Source organism: Meles meles, chromosome 6, assembly GCF_922984935.1.
Source record: "Meles meles chromosome 6, mMelMel3.1 paternal haplotype, whole genome shotgun sequence".
Lineage (NCBI taxonomy): Eukaryota > Metazoa > Chordata > Mammalia > Carnivora > Mustelidae > Meles > Meles meles.
The window spans coordinates 132,354,756-132,374,576 of record NC_060071.1 but is presented as its reverse complement, the minus strand read 5'-3'; the positions used below and the strand labels follow the sequence as shown (position 1 = coordinate 132,374,576).

At 40.1% G+C, this 19,821-nt stretch overlaps 1 protein-coding gene across 31 annotated transcripts in view; it reads left to right on the top strand.

The window, feature by feature from the left end:
* Positions 1 to 19,821, top strand: part of NRXN3 (neurexin 3) — a 1,600,055-nt gene that overhangs the window by 1,051,921 nt on the left and 528,313 nt on the right. For 5 of the 31 annotated variants that reach the window (XM_046009335.1, XM_046009324.1, XM_046009327.1 and 2 more), the window contains exon 1: positions 16,706 to 17,839. The exons of the other annotated variants lie outside the window; for them this stretch is intronic. In XM_046009335.1, the coding sequence (XP_045865291.1) occupies positions 17,590 to 17,839 (250 nt within the window). In that variant the 5' untranslated portion in view covers positions 16,706 to 17,589. Of the gene's footprint in view, positions 1 to 16,705; positions 17,840 to 19,821 lie in introns of those variants that run through there. 31 annotated transcript variants of the gene reach the window in all.

The window sequence follows — 19,821 nt, the reverse complement described above, 5'->3', positions numbered from 1 at the left end:
CTCTCTCCCAAATGCCCATCATGTGGCTCTCAGATGCCAGTCAGATGGGAGTGAGGACAAAGGCATGGTTTTGGAGCTTAAATTATGTCTTAGAGTATCCCAAGCAGTAGCAGGGAAACACGGGGGAAGACAATTTTTTTTAGAGAAAATGGGGGAGGGCCCAGAATACTCATTCACATGTTGCATAAAGTTAATCGTAAGAAAGATTGGGTCATTCTGTTCTTTCACGAACAAATAATTCATTCTCATTCTCTTGGGCCCTCCTGCCCACAATTTTTATGAAAGGTCAACTGAAGTACCAGTTCTCAAATTTCTCTCCATGCCCATAAGCTCTGCAGTATGCAAAGCAGGGTAGGGGGTGCTCTCTGATCAGAGTTTGGAGACCTGGCTAAAAGAGGAGTAGAAGAACAATCTTAGCAAATATTTGTCAGGGATATAAAGCTTCTGTTAAAAAGTTGAGATGGTCATTTCCGTTTTAGGAATTAGGGAAGACAGCCAGTGCAGACAGAGAGGGAGCCACACTGATTATAAGGGCTGCGCACGTTAAGAGGCCCTCCTAGCAGAGAGAGCGTGAGCTCTGTGTTACACAGGAGGCAAATGGCTATTGACATTCACAGAGGCCTAGGGAAAGTGGATGGTTCCTTGGTCGATATCAGCACAGATAGGTACAAGGGGAGGGAGGAGAAGAGGAGCCCTGCAGCCCTCAGCCTCCTCTTCCATTGGCTTTTAGAGCCTGTCTGTAAGACTGCTGCCGGGATTCGATCTGAAAGACCTTTGCAGCTGGAGGTTGGATTTACACACTTTAAATGCATGCATGTGTGGGTGTGTACACACGCATTCTCTCCGGCCTCTATGCTTGACCCCAGGCCGGATGATGAACCACAAGGCAAATGGACTTCTCATCAATCACTGTCTCTTGACCATTCCCAGGCAAAAGGACACAAATACTTTATTTAGCTTAAGATTCATAACAACTTAAATAAATAAAATCATCCCCCCCAAATTCATATCCATTAAAAGCTATAATTTCAAGTCTTAACATTCATAGATGGAATGCTCTCAAATTAGGAGGCAGGAAGTTTGGATGTTATTTTTATTAGTGTTTTTATATGTGTCTTTGAGCACATTCTCTTTCTAGCAATTCCTTTCCTCACCTGTGAAATGAGGGATTTGAAGTAATCAGCAGTTCTTAAACATCCAGGGGTTATGAACTTCTTTTGAAAATATGAAGAGATCTTTGAACCTTCTTTCTAGAAAAAAAGAAAGAAAGAAAGAAGAAAAAGAACATGCACTCCCAGAGGAAATTGAATGCAGTTTCAGGAAGGAGTTTTATAGACCATTTTCAGGGTTGTTACATTCATCCACAGAGATTATACACTAAATAATGATGTAGTGTAGACTTATACAGCTCCAAGGGGCACAATTTACATAGACTAAGCTATGAAAGGCACGTCTTTGGAGGTGTGCAAAGAGATGTTCTTCTTTGTACACTCGGGGTTAAGAACTCTTGAGCCACGTGAGCTCTAAAGTTCTTTATTGATCTAAATGTCTCTTGTTCCACAAATGTCATTGTTGTTATTGACAACCTTATATTAGTTCAGGCTGTGTAACACAATACAATAGGCTGGTGGCTTAACAACAAAACTTTATTTTCTCATCTAGAACAGAAGTTCGAGACCCAGGTGCCAGTGGGTTGGGTTTCTCCTGAGGCCTCTCTCCTTGACTTGCAGATGGCTGTCTTCTCTCTTCTCCTCACATGGCCTTTTTCTCTTTTATTAGGACCCCAATCTTATTGGATTTAGGGTCCTTCATTTAATTCTAAGTATCTCTTTAAGAGCTTTTCTTCATTTAATTCTAAGTATCGCTTTAGGAGTTTTCTCCAAATACAGTCATATTAGGGGTTAGGACTTCAACCCCAAGAATTTGGGGATAACATAGTTCAAGCCATGAGAAACCTCAGACAGTTTGCAGAGAGTAATGATTAACAACTAGATGAATGAGAGAACATCTTTCGGGTTCTTTCCATGTCAGAAAACACACAAACTAGCCTATCAAAAATTAAAATGAAATACATTGCTTTTTTAAAATGGGGATTTATAATTGATAATAAATCTACTTGCAACTATTCTTATTAAAGGGAACACTCTCAAAAGAGGTTTATTTAATACAGTATTACCCAGCCATCTGTAGGGCATATATTCTAAGACCCTCAGTGGATGCCTGAAAAACCATGGATAGTACAAATTCTATATATACTATGTTTTTTTCCTACCTATACCTACATACATGCAATTAAGTAACAATAACTAATAAAGCAATGGAATAATATATTAGTAGCAATAAAAGTTATGTGCTTGTGGCCTCTTATTATACTATATTCACCCTTCCTCTTGTGACGATGCCCACATGATGAAATGAAGTGAGGTGAATGACACAGGCATCATGACATGAAATGAGGCTGCTACTAAACTTTTGATGATACATCAGAATGAGGAGCATTTGCTTCTGGATTTTGGTTGATCTTGGGAAACTAAATCTGCAAAAAGCAAAACCCTGGGTAAGGGAGGACTACTGGATATAAAATAATAATAATAATAAAAACTTGATGTTTTAAAAAAGAAAGTAAACTTTGTTTGGAATTGGTCATCAAGAGCTCTGGTAAAAAATGTTGATGTACTGGGGGTGGGAATGAGTTAGGGGAGAAAAAAAGTATAATAACTTATAAATATTTTTAGTTTCTGTTTCCCTTTGGGCGAGTATGTAATCATCTTCCTATGATGTAAATCAAGCAACCAAAAGTCTCTTCCACATCTGGTAAGTGGGGGTGGGGGCAGTTGGGGGTTACTATTTTTGCTTCTCTTGATTTTCCTTTAATCAGTAGTGGGAGAATGGGGGCTGAAGAGAAAAGGCCAAGAGTTCCGTGTAATTTTTAAAATTTACTATTGCTCCCCCAGGATCACATTTAGTAACCACCATCCTGTGAGTAACTCCCAAAGCAACAACCATTCTACACCCACCCCGAACTCCCCTAGTCCCAGCAGGAGCTAAATAAGAGAGAGATTCTAGAAGAGACTTCGAAACTTCTGATTTTGTTACATGTTGTTATTCCTAAAGCTTCACCATAACTTTATAGCTGTTTCATTTATTTAGCAATGAGTCAGACCTATTCATTAATAGAGAGGCACACCCTCCAAAAATATTCAGAACTACCCAATAGCACATCATTCTTTTGTCCTTCTCTCTTTGGAGGCACCGACCTTAGTCTGTTCATCTTCTGCACACCGACAAAGTATACATTTTAGGAAATTACATCTCAAACATGATGACTCTGTCTGTGATGCTTTACTCCCACACAGACACACTCCTTAGATGAAATGGCTCACTCTCTGCCTATATTGGGCTAAGAGAGATGTTTCTGAAGACTTCTGCCTTTCCATCCCTCTTCTACCACCTTTCCCTTGTGAATTCTTTTCTTGATTTCAAAGGTATGCACAGTAAATACATCTGCATTCATTTGCTTGAAATTAAAAAATGGGTGGTTGGCCAAGTCAAGCAGGGGTGAAACATAGCAGGGAAAATATATAGTAGGCGAAGCATGCTAGCAGGTATTATTACAAAGTTGTGTAGCTCATTAGCCTCAGTTTCTATTATAAAAAATTTAAATAAAAAAATAACTCTGAATGTATAGGAGATAGTCTATAGTTAAGTGAGTTGCCTAATGTCTGGTGATTAATGTTAGAGCCAAGAATTAAAATCCAGATGTTTTCATTTCTAAACCCCTATGACAATCTCTCTCTCAATTATACCACATTGGAAATCATACATAATGGAGTCCTTTCTTGATTAGTTTGAAACTATGTTTAAAGGGACAAAGATAGACCTTTCTTTTGGTATAACTTTTTAAAAGTCTCCTGATTTTTTCTAGCTCCAAGTCATGTACGCATGCTTTTTTTTTTCTCTTTCTTTTATGGCTTAAAAATAAGCTCTGCACTCATTGTTACTGACGATATTGCTCATATCAAAGTTCTCATTTGGAATGTTATTTCCAGGATTTTTACTCAGAGAGGATCAAAAGAGAGCATCAGACACATTTTCCGGGCATTTAGTTTCCAGTTGAACAACAATCCCCCCCCCCTTTTTTTAAATTCTAGTTGATTTTGTTAGGATCTCAAGTTTTGGAGTAGAGACTGGCAGTCTCAGGAAATGAACCTCTTCCCTATTCATAAATAGTTGCAACAACGGTGTAGGTGTTCTGGGGACTCACTCTACCTACAGAGGGAATGGAGCAACTTCTGAGTTAAAGAACTTGACTGGTGTTTGCAACAGGAACACAGGCAGTAAACTTATTTATTAATATTTCATAAAACTTCAATAATTTTCTGAATAGCTTCAGGTTTTCTGAGTATGGAATATATTGTGGATTATCTACTAATTTAATGTGGCCTTTCCCATTTTCAGATAACATTTCATTTCATTTTCAGTGAACATAACTATTTTTAATCTCTAAAGTGTAAATTTCCCAGGCATCATGTACTAAGTATCAATATCTATGCAGTGCTTTGAGTGTAATTCAGTTCTAATGTATATCATTGCAAGTTATTTACGTGAAACCTAGATTTTTTTTTTTTTTTGCTTTAAGTCTCGTATAGGAGAGCACAACAGATATATATGTTATCAAATAGCCAACACTCTAAGATAATCATTTGTATGCCATTTGCTTTATTTCATTATAGAATATGCATTTTGACATATGTTGGATAACTTGTCGTGAACATTGCTATAAAAAAAGGAAGAAAATTGGAAGAATTTGATCACAGGTCTCTTTCTGAAAGCATCCCTGTAATAGTTCATTGTATGCATAGATAATTAAGGACATAGAATTAGTTTCTTTTTTTTGTTATTGAAATATAATTTATATACAATGTTATACGAGTTTCAGGTGTATAGCATATTGACTCAACAATTCCGTGTATTACTTAGTGATCACTATGATAAGTGTAATCACCATCTGTCTCACCATATAATGTTTTTATTATTGACTATATTCCCTGTGCTTTACTTTTCATTTCTCTGACCATAGAATTTTTTTAAGCATACATATGCATTTACTTCATTCAGTTTATCATTTTTACTTATTTCATTTACCCCATTTTATTGATAAAATGGGAAAACATTTATTTGATCACAAATATGTTGCTTTGTCTTGGAATTTTTAAAAAAATATTTAGACTGTTATTGCATTGTAGGCAGATGATATGGAATACAATTATTGATTTTTTAGTATTTGTTTATTATTCTAAAACATGACTTTATTTTACATTTTTTTCACATATCTTGAAAGGATAGAATTCTCTAATTGTTCCTTTTATGTCCATAACTTCCGGTCTGTTAATTATGCTATTTAAACTAGCTAGAGCCTTTTGTTTTCTGCTTACAGAGATAAAACAAACAAAAGCATATACCCCCATAAAATACACATTTTAGTGAGGTTTTTGATCATGGATTTGTCATTTCTTTAAACTATCAGTGTGTGCTTTATATATTTTAAGGCTATGTTATTAGGTGCATACAGATTTAGGACTGTTGTATCTCCTGGGTTAATTGTTTTTGTTTTGTTTTTAAGATAAAATGATGCTTTTGGTGACAGTCTATTTTGTCTGACAATAATATTTACAAATATGTTATTTCTTGGTTAATATTTGCCAAGTATATTAATTAGAATATTGGTTTGAGGATATGGTAGTTATGCTCCACTAGGTCATCATCCTTAGCTCCAGATTGCTTTTCTCATAATGCCTTGGACCATCTACCAGTTTAGGTTTTCCTGCGTGCGAGAAAGGAATCTTCTGTCTTGTTTAAACATAGTTATGTGGTTTCAGTTAAAAACAACCAAATCAATATTTTGATTAAGTTACCAGGCAAATGTTAATCAAAAACAAAAACCCAGATGTGTCAATGTTCTCAGTCACATGGTTGAAGTTACTCATCTCCACACCCACATTCCAGAAAGGGACAAAGAAGAAGTAGAAAGCAAGCTGAAAGCAAGTGTCAGGCTTTTAAGGTATAGCTTGGAAGTTGCACACATCACTTGTAAAGCATTTAGCAACAGAATAGTAAAGTGATTTAGATCACAGATCAGTAGATAGATGACTTGGATTCAAATCCTGACTCTAACATTGACAAGCTGTGTGAGTATGGACAAGTCAGAATTTATGCTTCCCTTTCCCTAATTGTAAAATAGGGACAATAATTAATACCTAGCTTATAAGCATTAAGTAAATGTGGTTGTTATCCTTGTTTTATAGCTACCACAAACAAGTCATTGGTGGTGGTTGTAGGAATAAAAATTATAATGCTTACTTAAATTAAGCTATATTACATTAGTTCCTTTTACTCAACCATTGCCTTTTGAATACCACCTCTTTTCTCTGGGATCATTTTTTTCAACTGAAATATATCCTTTAGCTTTATGCCAGTGATAATCCATGAGTGGTATGCTTTCTCAAACTTCATTTGTCTGAAAATATCTTAGGTTTGCCTCCACTCTTAAATTATTTGTCCAAATAAATAAATCTAGATTGACAGGCATATTTTTTTCCATTACAAAACTATTATATTCATTGTTTTGTGAGCTCTACATAAAAGTAATCTGTTGATTTAAGATTTTTATTTTAGTTATGGTTTCTTTTATTTCACTATTATGAACCAAGGTATGGCTCCTTTTTTTGTTTGTTTGTTTCCTTTCTTTTCCATTTTCTAAATCTCTTTCAGTCTCTGTGCTATTGTTTAGAAAGTTTCCTCTGTTCTGTCTTCCAGTTCACCAGTTCTTTATTCAGCTGCATTTATATAATAGCCACTGACTTAAAGTGCTCCTGGGTAGTTCAGTTGGTTAAATGTTGGACTATTGGTTTTAGCTAAGGTCATGATCTCAGAGTTGTGAGATCAAGCCCCACGTCAGGCTCCATGCTCAGCAGGAGTCTGCCTGAAGATTTTCTCCCTCTGCCCCTCCCCTCACTCTTGCTCATGCTCATCTCTCTCTCAATATCGCTAAAATAAATAAATTAAATATTTAAAGATAAATCATTGTGTTTCATTTTCAAAATATTTTAGTTTTATATCTGTCACTTACTTCTTATATCTGTCACTTATCTGTCAGAACTTTTTTATCCTCTGTGATCTCTATAATTTATTAATCATTTTAATTATTTTGGAATTAAAAAATTGTTCTGTTATCTTACATTTTTAGAATCCTTATTCTCTCCTTGTTGTGTCTATTAGCACTCTCATAGTGGGTTATCTTCTTACTGGATTATTATTTTTCTTATAATCTGACTTTATGTTGATGTTGCTGTAGGAGCTAAGCATACCTGACTCTAGATTTACATTCTAGAGGAATTTTTCAGTTTATTCTGACATTGAAATGCTGTGTGATATTGTACAAGTCATTCTCTGTCTCTGTATCTTGGTTCTGTAACTTTCTTTGGTGTCTTCTGAATACCTAGGTCTCTTTTTTTTTTTTTTTTTCCATACCTGCCTGAGAAGGAATAGCACTGTCTTGGCCAAGTAGTTCTGCTTTTTGTCTCAGGATTTTCAAGATACATGTCTTTATTTAAAGAGGTTTAGTTTTATTTATGTTCAGTCTGCCAGGAGTCCCTGCTGGATGGTTAAAGGACAATAGGGCAAGTAAGTCAACATACTCTCTCCATAGCAATGATTTCTTCACCAATGAAAAATGACCTCTTAGATCACAGAAACAGCAGCTATGTAGGTGTTGCTAGTGGGGAAAAAAACAACAACAATAATCTTTGGTATTTAAGATAGAAACATAAAATTGTTAATGTGTCTAGAGACAACTTTTACTGCATGCAAAAATGAAAAATGAAGTTCTAATGAAATAATAGTAGATTCGTTGTATAGGAGTTTCACATTTCTTACCACTGTGCATGAGGTTTTAATAAGCAGGAGTGTGCTATAATTTTTGCAGTATTCAGGAATTGGGTTTGAGCCTCAAAATAAACCCAGGATGTCATATTTAAGTAAATGCTGAAGCAAAGGACACAAAGAAGTTGAAAAAGGAGTTTAATCAACTTTCAAGTTTCAAGTTTCAGTCAAAATTGAAAAGAAACTTACAGGTTATGTACTCCATCCTCTCACTGACTGCAAAACTGTAACTTCAGTGTAGCTAAAGGATGTCTGCTGTTTGAACATTTCATGTGATGGAGAGCCCACTCCCTCATGAGGCATTCCTTCTTCCAATTTTCTAATGGCTCCAAATATTGAATAGTTCTTCCTTATAATGACATGCTGCATATTTTGGAGTCTTCTGTTTGGTATACAGAAAAAAATGTTCTCATCTATAGTAATTAATCACATCTTGGGACTATTCCACACACCTCCACAGAACATCTCATATTGTTTAGTATTGTGCTAAGTTGGAGACAAGTATTGTGATCTCCTTTTTACTGATGAGAAAAGAGATTTTCAGAGGCTAGGTAACTTGCCCAAGGTCACACAGCTAGTAAAGAATGGATCAGAGACTTGAACATAAACTGTCTTCCCCCACAGATTAAGTTGTCTGAGCCTAGGACAGGACCAGCTTCTTGCACGATTCTCTCTAAATCATGTAGGGAACCCAAATGTAAAACTAACTGATAATAACAGAATGTGACAAATGTTAACGGAAGATAGGAGAGAACAACTAATACTGCCTGTCCAGACTGGAAATGGTAGATTTTGAAGACCTAGATATCATCAATGCTGATATATCGTTATCTTCATGTTTTATCTATTTCAAGAACAGTCCGTTCCTCCTACTCTGACATAAACCTACATCACAGTATTCCCCGACCTCAGTGTTAGTTTTGGAAAATGCTAAATTCTCAATGCCACTGAGAAATGCCCTTATTGCCCATCTTGGAAATATTTTTGGAGCTGTTTAGATAATACTCTGTACCTTCTGTTCAGGGAACATGCATCTTACTCCCCTCAAAGATTTCCCTCAGTAAATTTAAGACTATATAGTATCTAGGGGAAAGTGGCCAATTGCTTTAGATCTCTGTACCCCTATCTTAGATGTATCCTTCATCAAACTGTGAGTAAGATAGATACCTGAATGAGATGAATGTGTGAATGATGATGTTCCCAGAATTAGCCACAGTCTTATAAATCAGATCCAATGGGTATTTTAGTGTCTGGCAAGTAATGGCATGGGTGAAACTGAACAAAGGAAACTGACTGACTATGCTACCATTTAACTTTTTGTTGACATGGTGTTTATCGGACATCTCTAAATGTGGCAACCCTGTCACTAGAGAGAAAGAATGTAGCTTCCAACATGTGAGTTTTCCTTCCCCTTCCCTCCCTTTGCTTTTCCCTTCTTTGTTTTCCTTCCCTCGCTTTCCCATTTCTCCTCCTTTCTTTTAGTTACCTTTCCTTATCCCATGAAGCACCTGTTTAGTTTTATTCTATTTTTGAGTTAAAAGAAGAGTTGATGCCTTTCTGAAGTTCTCAGGCTTCACCAATGTGACAAGTGAAAGCTAAGCTTAGGGTTTGCCTCCTCTAGGAAGCCCTCTATGGATTCCACCTCACGAGGGTAATCTCCATAATTTATCTTCCCACCTCTCTACTATTTGAAATCATTGAGGTTCATAATAATAGTGAACCTGAATATTTGTGATGTTCTTTTCAGATATATCTTCTTATTTAACCCGCAAAGCAATTCTGTGAGGTGGGGATCCTTCATAATTGTACTATAGAGGGAAGAAAGTCAGTGAGTATAAAAGAATTTGCTCAAGGCCACATGGCCAAAAAGTAGTAGACAGGATTTGAACTCCAGTCCTTTGACACTCAGTTCACATGCCATCTTGTCTTTGAATCCCTCCCGATAGTTCTGATGGTACCTCCTCTCCCTGCATTCATTTCTCTATTCTCAATTCTCTAGTCTTTTGTATACTTCATTTATGCATTTATTGTAGCATGTATCACATTGTATTTTGGAGGCTGTATACATGAATAGAGTTTTTGGTTTGTTTTATTTGTTTTTTATCTTTTTCCTGCTAAATTATGTACTTTCTAAGGCCTTAAATCTTTGATGAGTTTCTAGGACTTCACTTGGTAGCTTACCTGTGTTAGCAAAAATTTAATGTTCGTGAAGTAGATGAATTGATGCACCAAAGTAATTGTTTCTTTCTACACTGAGTAGAACCTAGTTTAGAGATACATTCACATTACCTTGAGATAAAGCATTTACTGAATAATAATAAAATACCAATAAACCCAATGAAAATATTAAAAGATTTAGAGGGGATGTCTTTTAGTGGGAAGGCTAAATAATTAGAGTTAATTATTTATTAAAAAGGAAAAAAGTAGGAATAAAGAAATGAGAAAGTAGCCAGCGAGACCTTCTAGATCCCAAAGCAGACCGAGATGATATGGGTTTCACCCTATACAGGAAAATTATTACTTATAAAACATTGCTGGGTCTCAGTAGTTCATATTATCTGGCTCTGGGATCATGATGAGCTTTATTGTTTTGGAGTTGGCTCAAAGGATATTTGTGAGAAAAGGCATGACTAAGCTGCTCCTCATTCTGTGAAATATGGACAAAGAGAATGCAATGACTCAGGCAGCACATGGGAGGGATTTTCCATTCTACATTTTGGAATTGCAGGGGACCTTTTTTGTTTATTCACTCCTCTTGAGATTTGCATCAAAAAGAAGAGAAAACTATCTGCAAGAATGATTTTAAAGGAGTCATTTGGAGAAAAAGATTTTTTGTCAATGTATAAATCCATTTATTGATTATTAATTTATGTGCCAGGCACTGTTTATACACATTTTACATATATTAATTTTTGAATTCTTACAGCAAACTTTTTTTTAAAAGATTTTATTTATTTATGTGAGAGAGAGACAGTGAGAGAGCGCATGAGAGGCGAGAAGGTTAGAGGAAGAAGCAAACTACCCATGGAGCTGGGAGCCTGATGCAGGGACTCAATCCTGGATGGGATCCTGACCTGAGCTGAAGGCAGTTGCTTAACCAACTGAGCAACCCAGGCGCCCTCACAGCAAACTTTTTAAATAGGTGGTATGATTATTCTTAGTTTACAGATAAAAAGGCAGAGGTACAAAGTGGCTAAGGATCTTGTCAACATTTTCACAAGCAGCTAAAAAAGCAGAATCAGGTTTTGAACCTAGGAAGTCTTGAGCACCAGAGCCTTGAATCTAAATCCGTATGCACATTCAACGTGCTGTCTACATCTTTAATTTGGTAATTATCTTATAAACATAGAAATGATATTATTAATTCTGTTATTGTATAACAATAATTCATCTTGTTTGAGTCCTTAAAACTGGATAAAGATTTACACGATGCGGAGGATGTGAAGTTGAGATTTCTGATATCCAGTGTAAGCTTAGTGAAGACTAACAGGGGTTTAAATGCCCAAATCCCTACAAGTAACTAATTGAATTCTGTCCTTGAGGATAAGGAAAATTTGCTTCCATGATAAAATAGTTTCACTTGGACTTCGAAGGAAGATGGCTAAGGTCTACCAGGAGCATTTTGTATTTTTCTTATCCTTGAAGAAATGTGTGGAATTCTAATGAAGTAGATATCCCAGCACTATTGCTCAAACTCAAGAAATTTGGAAAATTTCCTAAGGAAATTTTTAAACATCCGAACTCCTGATATCCCCATTTCAGCCACAAGGAGGACAAGAGAATAAGTATGGATATTTATAAGAATGCTAAGTTAAAGGGAGAGAAGTAGTATATACATTCTGTAAACTAAAGTTATGCAAGGGTGCCATTATCTTTTTTTAAAATCAAATACATTTAGAAGTGATGCTTAGAAGAATAATGCTTCTCTTTTATACCTCTAAATGGAAAATATAATCAAAATCTGCTTTTGTGCAGGATCACTTTCGTAAATGAGCAGAGGGATGAATTAATTCCATGGCTATAAATAAATCTGACATATAATAAAGCAAAGTTCGACTGTTAGCCATGTGAGCAGCCACCTGCATTTTTCAGACATTGTATTTCATTTCACATTATGAGAGTTTAGTTATTGTTTGATTTTAGTTTGGTTTGGTTTGGTTTTTCCTCCTCCTAAACTTACCTTTCGTGAACCGCGAGAGTGTAAGGATTTCTGTTCTTCATGTTTAGAAAAAGAGGGCCCTCACCTAAGGGTTTAGGGCTCATGCAGACACAGACTGCTCTGGGACTCTCTATGTCTCTGCACTCATATTAGACGGGCCCGTGACAAACAACTTGACAGGTTTCTCCTGCTGGCAGTGAAGTGGAAAGTCAGAGTCTGTATAAGGGAGAATGGACGCGTGCAGGCACAAAACGTATTGTGAGACCAACAGAGCAGCTCCACGTTAGGCTCCTGGCACCGGGTGCCAAGAAATACTATCACAAGGCCTATTTTAGAAGCCAGAAGATTCCCCGAACTACTTTATAGTGGATCTACAGAACAAAGCAAGACAAAGAGGGTCAGCTGAGTAAGGATTCTCACACCTTGTTTTGGGCCACTCTCCTGGAGTGCTGGAAGGAGTGGGGAGATTGAAACAGGGAGAGGACCTCTGTCATGGCACATTCTAGAATCTGAAAGAATAGAGAAGCCCAGCTATTAGCAACCAAGCAAATCCAGCTGGAGGCTTTGTTGCTGTTGTTTGGTTGGTTGGTTTGGTTAATATTTTTAAAACTATGTTCCACTCAGAAACCTATGTTTCCCAAAGGTCCGTTTAGGATTTTATGGGGGTTTGTCCCCGTGGTTGTTCCTGTGAAATTATTTAAACTTTTCAACTTTAAATCATTGGTGAGCATAACGTTTTTAAATCCGTTTCTCTTTTTTTGTATCTTACCCGTGGACTCACCTGGGGCTACATGCTCTCACCCAAAGAGGCCCTAGAGAAGACAATTGAGGAGGAGAGATGGGGGCTTTTGATGGTAGTAGAGGTTGGGACAAATCCTTCAGCTGGGCTCTAGCTACAGGCAGTGTTTAGGAGGTATCAATGGAGATACAAATCTAAAAAAAAAAATACATATATTTAATATATTTCATATATCAGCCTAATTTAAACTCTAACAGGCCTGAGGAGAATGAGAATTAGAAAAGAAGTTTCAGAACAATATGTGGACTAGAGAAATAGGATAGAAAAGAAATGAAAAACATTGGAGAAGGATATGAATTTTATCAGGATAATTATGGGTTATCTCTTTGGAGTCGTAGAAGAAAAGTAAACCAGTCTTGGATTTATCTTCTGATATGTCTCCTCAGTTTTCAACTAGGTCCCCAAATGGAAGCAGCCTTACCAGAATCCACGGCGACTTCTTTTGACATTTTGCAAAAAGAAAATAAATAAATGATAAGTATGACAAGTAAAATGAATAGTTCCAGCTGTGACACACCAGCAGCATTTCCAGATTTTGTACCACATTAAGGACTTATTTTCACTTTGTTGCCTAGCAGAGAATTAATTGAAAGGTCCATCTAAGCTTCCCATGCTTCCTCAGGACGAAGTCAAACACAGAATCTCCAACACTCAGTGCCGATTTAGAAAAGAAGGAAAAATTAAGTGGGTGGGTGGTCAACTCATCAATTCAGGAAATACATGTCCCTAGGGACCGATGTCACCGAAGCCAGATCAATGTGTCAGTGAAACTTACAGTTATAAGAACATGTTACAATGAGACTGGCAACTGATTCACTGGATTGCTTCAATCAGCAAATATTTACTGAGCATCTACTATGTGCTACCCACTCTTCAATACACTGAGGATATAGTGAGAACAAGACAAAGGCTCAGATTTCAGGGAACTTAAGGAGCTAGAATACCAATAAATAAATAAATAAATAAATAAATAAATAAATAAATAAATTTTAAAAATAAAAATGCAGGTAAAATTATTTCAGAAAGCAGATAGTACCTGGAAGGAAATAGAACAAGGTAATAGGATAAAGGGCCTGTCAGGGGTGGTGGTGGCTACATTTAGATGACAGCCAGACAGGGCTTGTGGGGAGGTGACAGGAAATGAACCAGTCCCATAAAAATCTTGGGGAAAAAATCTGTCTTAGAGGATTACAAATGTAAAGGCTTCTGGTTGGAAAGGAACTTGACACAAAGAGCAGGAGGGTCTGGGAGACTAGAAAGTGGTGAGTAAGGGGTCACCTGGCAGAAGGTGGAGCTGGAGAACTAGGCCAAGTCACCTAGGTACATAGAGGGTCATGATGCAGTTAGAATACATCCAAAGGGCAGTAAGAATCTATCTGAGGGACTAAATTTTTTTTTTTAAGATTTTATTTATTTACTTGACAGAGAGACAGCGAGAGAAGGAACACAAGCAGGGGGAGAAGGGGAGTGAGAGAGGGAGAAGCAGGCTTCCTGCTGAGCAGAGAGCCCAATGTGGGGTTTGATGCCAGGACCCTGGAATCATGACCTGAGCTTGAAGGGGACATTTAAGGACTGAGCCACCCAGGCACCCCATTGAGGGACTAAATTAAGGAAAAATTGGATTCAAAGGGAATTATCATCTGCTTTAGGAAAGGTACTTAGGGTAGGAAGGTGTTTTTTGTTTGTTTGTTTCTCCAGACTTTTTACTAATAACATATGGCCCTAACCACATCATACTTCCCCTCCTTGGAGTTGTAGCTTATTTTTCTACTGAACAAAGAGTGTGGCCACTCTTTGTCAAGTGCTATGCCATATGTTGTATACACATTATCTCATTTAAAATTACTAAGAACCTCATGAGGGAAGACATTATCCACATTTTACAGAGGAGGAAACAGGTTTAAATTGAGTCTCCATAAACCATCCCTCTTGCTTGCGGTGGTGCTCCTGGGTACATGTTGCTAGTTTAAGGCCACCACCCAAGGCCATGAAAGACCTTGAAAGAAGGCCACCTCCTCTGGAGGCTTTTGGATCCCAGATCACCCTTACAACTGAGAGCCTGACCAGTTGGGATGACTGTGCACCATTCACCATGAGGCGGTGAACCTTAAAAATACTGATTTCAGAACCTGAATACCAAATCACCACCTTCAATGCAAAAATGGACTTGATATTTGACCTTGAAGACAAATCATCCATAACTTTGTTATGTTTATCTGTTAAAAATGCCAGTTTCCTCAACATCTCCTCAGGGTGTCCCAAGGTTGAATAGGACTGTCTAATCCCTGTTTGTTTGTTTTTTTCAAACAAACTCAGTGAGTTTGAAATGTTGATTGAATCAGGAGCATAATAGGTGCTAGTTGCTATAAGCTCTTTTTAAAAGACAAATGCCACCTAAATATTATATATATATAGAGAGAGAGACATATAGACACATATATGTGATATATAGACAGATATATACATTTTAACGTATATATGATTATATATGCTGTGTGTGTGTGTGTGTGTGTGTTTATGTTTATATTTTAGCCATCAAGTACTATTCCCTCCGCCTCCTCCCAAATGTAATGGGCTTTTTTAACCAAGGTGAATACGAAGGAAGGAAGGAAGGAAGGAGGAACCAAAGCTAGCAAGATCCTCCTGCTCCCCTCCCCCAGGTTTAGGAGGACTGCCCTTTGGGTTTTGCCTCCTGCTTTCATCGTGCAGAGTGCGGGGGAACAGGGAGGCGGGGTGGAGGCCATATCCTCCAGAATGTCACTGTTCTCTGGCAGAGCCCTAGGTCAGCTTCCTCCTGGAGGTACAGATGGCCAGGACAGGCGCGCCAGCCCTCTTCCTGTCACTCCCGCTCTCCCCTGCAGGTTCAGCCTAGATGTAAAAGCCCCGCTCTCTGGTGCCCAGCTCCCTGGATGTTCGGAGGCTTCACCCACCCAGGGCAGCGCCCCCGAGGCCAGTCAAGGGCGGGCCAGCCGCTCGTCTTCCGCCAGCAGAAGCAGCCCTCGCCCCTTCTGAAGTTCTTTGACCAGGACAGCTGGCGCGGGCACTAGCCCCTGGGACCTGAATTTCCGAGAGCGTCCTGTGCACGGAGGGGGGAAGGAGATGTGGAACCTCCTCGAAGGGCCTCCAGCCACGAAAGCCTTCACCCTCCGGGGTCTCCAGGCCGCGTCTTCCGCTCACTGTCAAGAGACAGGACGCGGGTTCCCGCCTCTCCCCCACTGCGGGTGGGGGCCGGGGAGAGTGGCCGCGCGGTGCTGACCGCCAGGCCCGGGGGAGCGTGCGGGCGGCATCACCGTATGCAGCCGCTCCAGCGCTTTTGCTGACTCAAGGGGTTTATTTTTATTTCTATCTGGGGCTACTTCAGCCTTAGCCATCGCCTGCATTTTTCTTCCCAAATTGTAAAAGGTGCCTTAATCATCCGAATCTGGCTTAATGCGCCCGAGAGAAGGGAGAGGGTGCTTTAAAGAGAGAGAGAGAAAAAAGGCCCAGCGTCCGTCTGTAGGTCTGTCGGTCTCACTCGTCCCCGCGCACACACACGCTCACTCTTCTGGGAGGGAGCGGAGCGAGGGGAGGGCAGCGGTGTGCGCGGGAGGCTCGCGCGGGTGTAGACGAGCGTGCGTGTACTTGAATGGGGAGGGCCGGGATTCCGGGTCGCTCGGGCCCCTCCTCCCTCCGGAGCCAGCCAGTCCCTCGGCAGAGCGCTCGGGCTGCACTGATTTGCTCTCGGGAGTGCGCTATTTGCATATGACTTGCCCATTTGTGAATTTGGCTCCCCAACTCCTCGCTTCACTTCACCTGTGCCTCCCAGTTCCGCGCACTTTGCCGGCGCCCGCCCGCCTCTCCGCCACTTCTGCCGCCTGCCGGGCATCTCCTCTTGCATTCTCCCTGCTCGCCCACCCACCTCTCTCCGCCCAGGGCCACGTTGGTTTGGGTGGCTGCTCCGCGCTGGTTTCCCCCTCCTTGCCTCTTTCCCTCCAGTCCTTCTTGTTCTCTTCCTCTGGTTGCTACTGCTGCTGCTTTTCATCCAGTTGGGAAACTCAGGACGCAAGCGGTTGCTCCGTGGCGCTCTTCCAGAACGCGCAGGGTTAACAGCCTCGGCGCCCTTCCACCGAGATTTCGGGAACACGCGAAGAACTCTCCCACCTGCAGCCCCCTTTTGCCTGGCAGTTCTGCAGTGCATCGCATGGAAGTGGAAAAAGAGGAAAAAAAATGTTCAAACTGCCTGGATGTTGGGATAAACTAACCTGAACCTTCTTGGGTCTCCTGCTGCCTCCCCTCTCTTTCTTCGTTTCCACCTTTCCTCTGTGTGGCTTCCCGGAGCGTGCAGTTGAGTCGCCTGGAGATCAGGAGGAAGCCGCGGCGGGCCTCCCCTGACATGTGTGGTATTCCGGGGCTCCGTAGGAGGGTTGCTATACCTGGGTGGACTTTGGCTTTCTAAATTTCAGCCCCGGGAAAGAGGAGCTTTTGCCTTCTTCTTCTTTTTTTTTTTTCTTTTTCTTTTTTTTTTTTTTTTTTTTTTTTTTTTCTTTTAACTGATTCATCATCTGTCTTGAAAGCGCTCATCCCCTCCCTCTTTCCAAAATCCGGGCAAGTATTCCTGCTGCTATGATGGGCCCTTGGGCATCATGAACTTCATTATTCCTCTCTGGCTGGAATTCAAACTGCCCATCTGTAGTGGTCCAGTGCGTTGACCATGCACCTGAGAATCCACGCGAGACGAAGCCCTCCTCGCCGGCCGGCCTGGACGCTTGGGATCTGGTCCCTCTTCTGGGGATGTATCGTCAGCTCTGTGTGGAGTTCCTCTAATGTAGCTTCTTCCTCCTCCTCCTCCTCTTCCTCGCCGGGGTCTCACTCTCAGCACGAGCACCATTTCCATGGCAGCAAGCATCACTCAGTGCCTATTTCTATCTATCGCTCCCCTGTCTCCCTTCGAGGAGGGCACGGTGGGTCTCTCTGCTCTTTATCCTTTTAATGGGGCATAGCGATTCCTTAACCCACTCGCATTTCAGGTAATGTCAAGGGTGGGAAGATAATAAAAAAATTGAATTTAAAATGATAAAAATCATCCATCGCATGTGCATGAGAGAAGAAAATGTTCATTTCCCCCTTAAAGTCTAGTGTTTTCTGCCCCTGCCCCTCAGTTTCTCTAAGGGTTTCTCCTGTCCTTAGCTTTCTCATTCATAGCTTCACAAACACCACATTTTCCCCTTTGCAACCTTCTGCCTCCTTCACTCCCCCCACCCCCGTGATGGCTAGCAACTTACCAGATAAGTGCTGGGGTTTGCACTTTAAGAATATCCATTCACCTTGCTTTCACCCTTTTTTCAGACCTTGTTTTGGAGCTAGTCATGGGAAAGTAGATAGCAGGGATCCTTAGGTTTTCAGCCTGAAGTTGATGGAACTACTGGGAAGTGGCCTGTGTGGTTAAGGTCGGGGAGGAGAGTAACTGAGTGTAAGAAGGCAGAAAATGTAATTAATAAAGGATAGTATTGTTCATGTGGGCAGCTTTATGATTGTCCTCATGTCTGAAGGAAGGACCGGCTATCTCAGAAACTACACATGTAAGATTGCTAGCTACTACACAGGAAGTGATAGAAGAGATAGGACAGAGTCCATTTAGAATTTACCCAAGTGTAAATTACAGTAACTTTGATCCTACCATTTATACCAATGTTATTTCAATTAAAGGTTTTACTGGGAGGCTGGTTCACACAATACAGGTATGGTGTGTTTTGCTCCGAACAACCCTCCTTGCATAGCTAGTGAAGGGAGAGATCTATGGCTCTTAAAAATCATTTCAGCTCCAAGCAGGCTGCCTCTGAAAGGACAATGTCTGCCACCAAGGTGGGAGTCTGCTGTAGTAATCCCAAAGAAGGGATCTTCAGTATTTGTTTACTATGCACTCTACTCTGGTGGCAAGGAGAGTAGGAATCACAGAACCTAATGGCAGGAGCAGCCCTCCAGGGAGCAGCACGAGTGAACCACACTAGAGGTCCCCTGCCCTAGCTTGTAGTTTGAAGACCTATAGCATCCAGACCCCATTTAGAATGTCAGTTCTTCCCATTGCCTCCTAGCCATGGGCTTCTGCTCTGTACCATCCGTAGTGTTAAGTGGAGGCACATTGAGAAAATGCCAGCACATACTCTGGCTCTTTCTGGCTCTCTCTAAATTTTATTTGATCGAGTTGTCAAGCAGCTCAGAGTTTGTAAGGTTGGTGGAGAGGGGTGGTGGGAAGGAGTGAATGCTTGATCTTGATCTGGGGGCTGTTTTCTCTGTGACTCCCGCTGGGTCTGGTGTAGGCTTTCTTAAAAAAAAATAAATAAAAAAAAAATAAGGAGAGTAAAGAATGACAACCACCCAAAAAGCAAAAGAAATTTCATTGAAATGGAAACTGTTATCTTCTAAGGGAGAGACAGACTGGTGTGGGGGTAGGATTGTAAAGAGTGGGAAAGGAAAAGAGGGGAGTGGGAGATAGAGGAAGCCAGACAGACGATTACTAATAGCCATAATTAAACATGGAAGGGCTCAGTGATAATTAGCTAAATTTCGCTAATTAGTGTAAATGATCAGCAGGGAGATGGATATTATGCATTACTTAGAGGTTATAGTCTGGCAGAGTCTCGATGTTTTCTGTTCAGGATGTAAACAGTTAAAAGCAGTTACTAGTTAAGTGATGGTATTTGCAGAGCCCTACGTCCCAGGGCTTCCTAAGTCTGTCAATCTCTCTCTCTGCTCTCTGTCTCTGTTTCTCTCTCTTTCAGCTAAAAGGGCTACAGGGGTTGAGCCTTGCAGAGGTTAAACACAGCTCTTTTCTGTTGACTTCATTTTTTCAAGGATCAGTTGTTCAGTAACTTCTGAATCTTTTTGACTCGTTGCCAGTCTGGTTTCTCATTAGCCTGCATCTGATAAGATTCAGTGTGGTGGA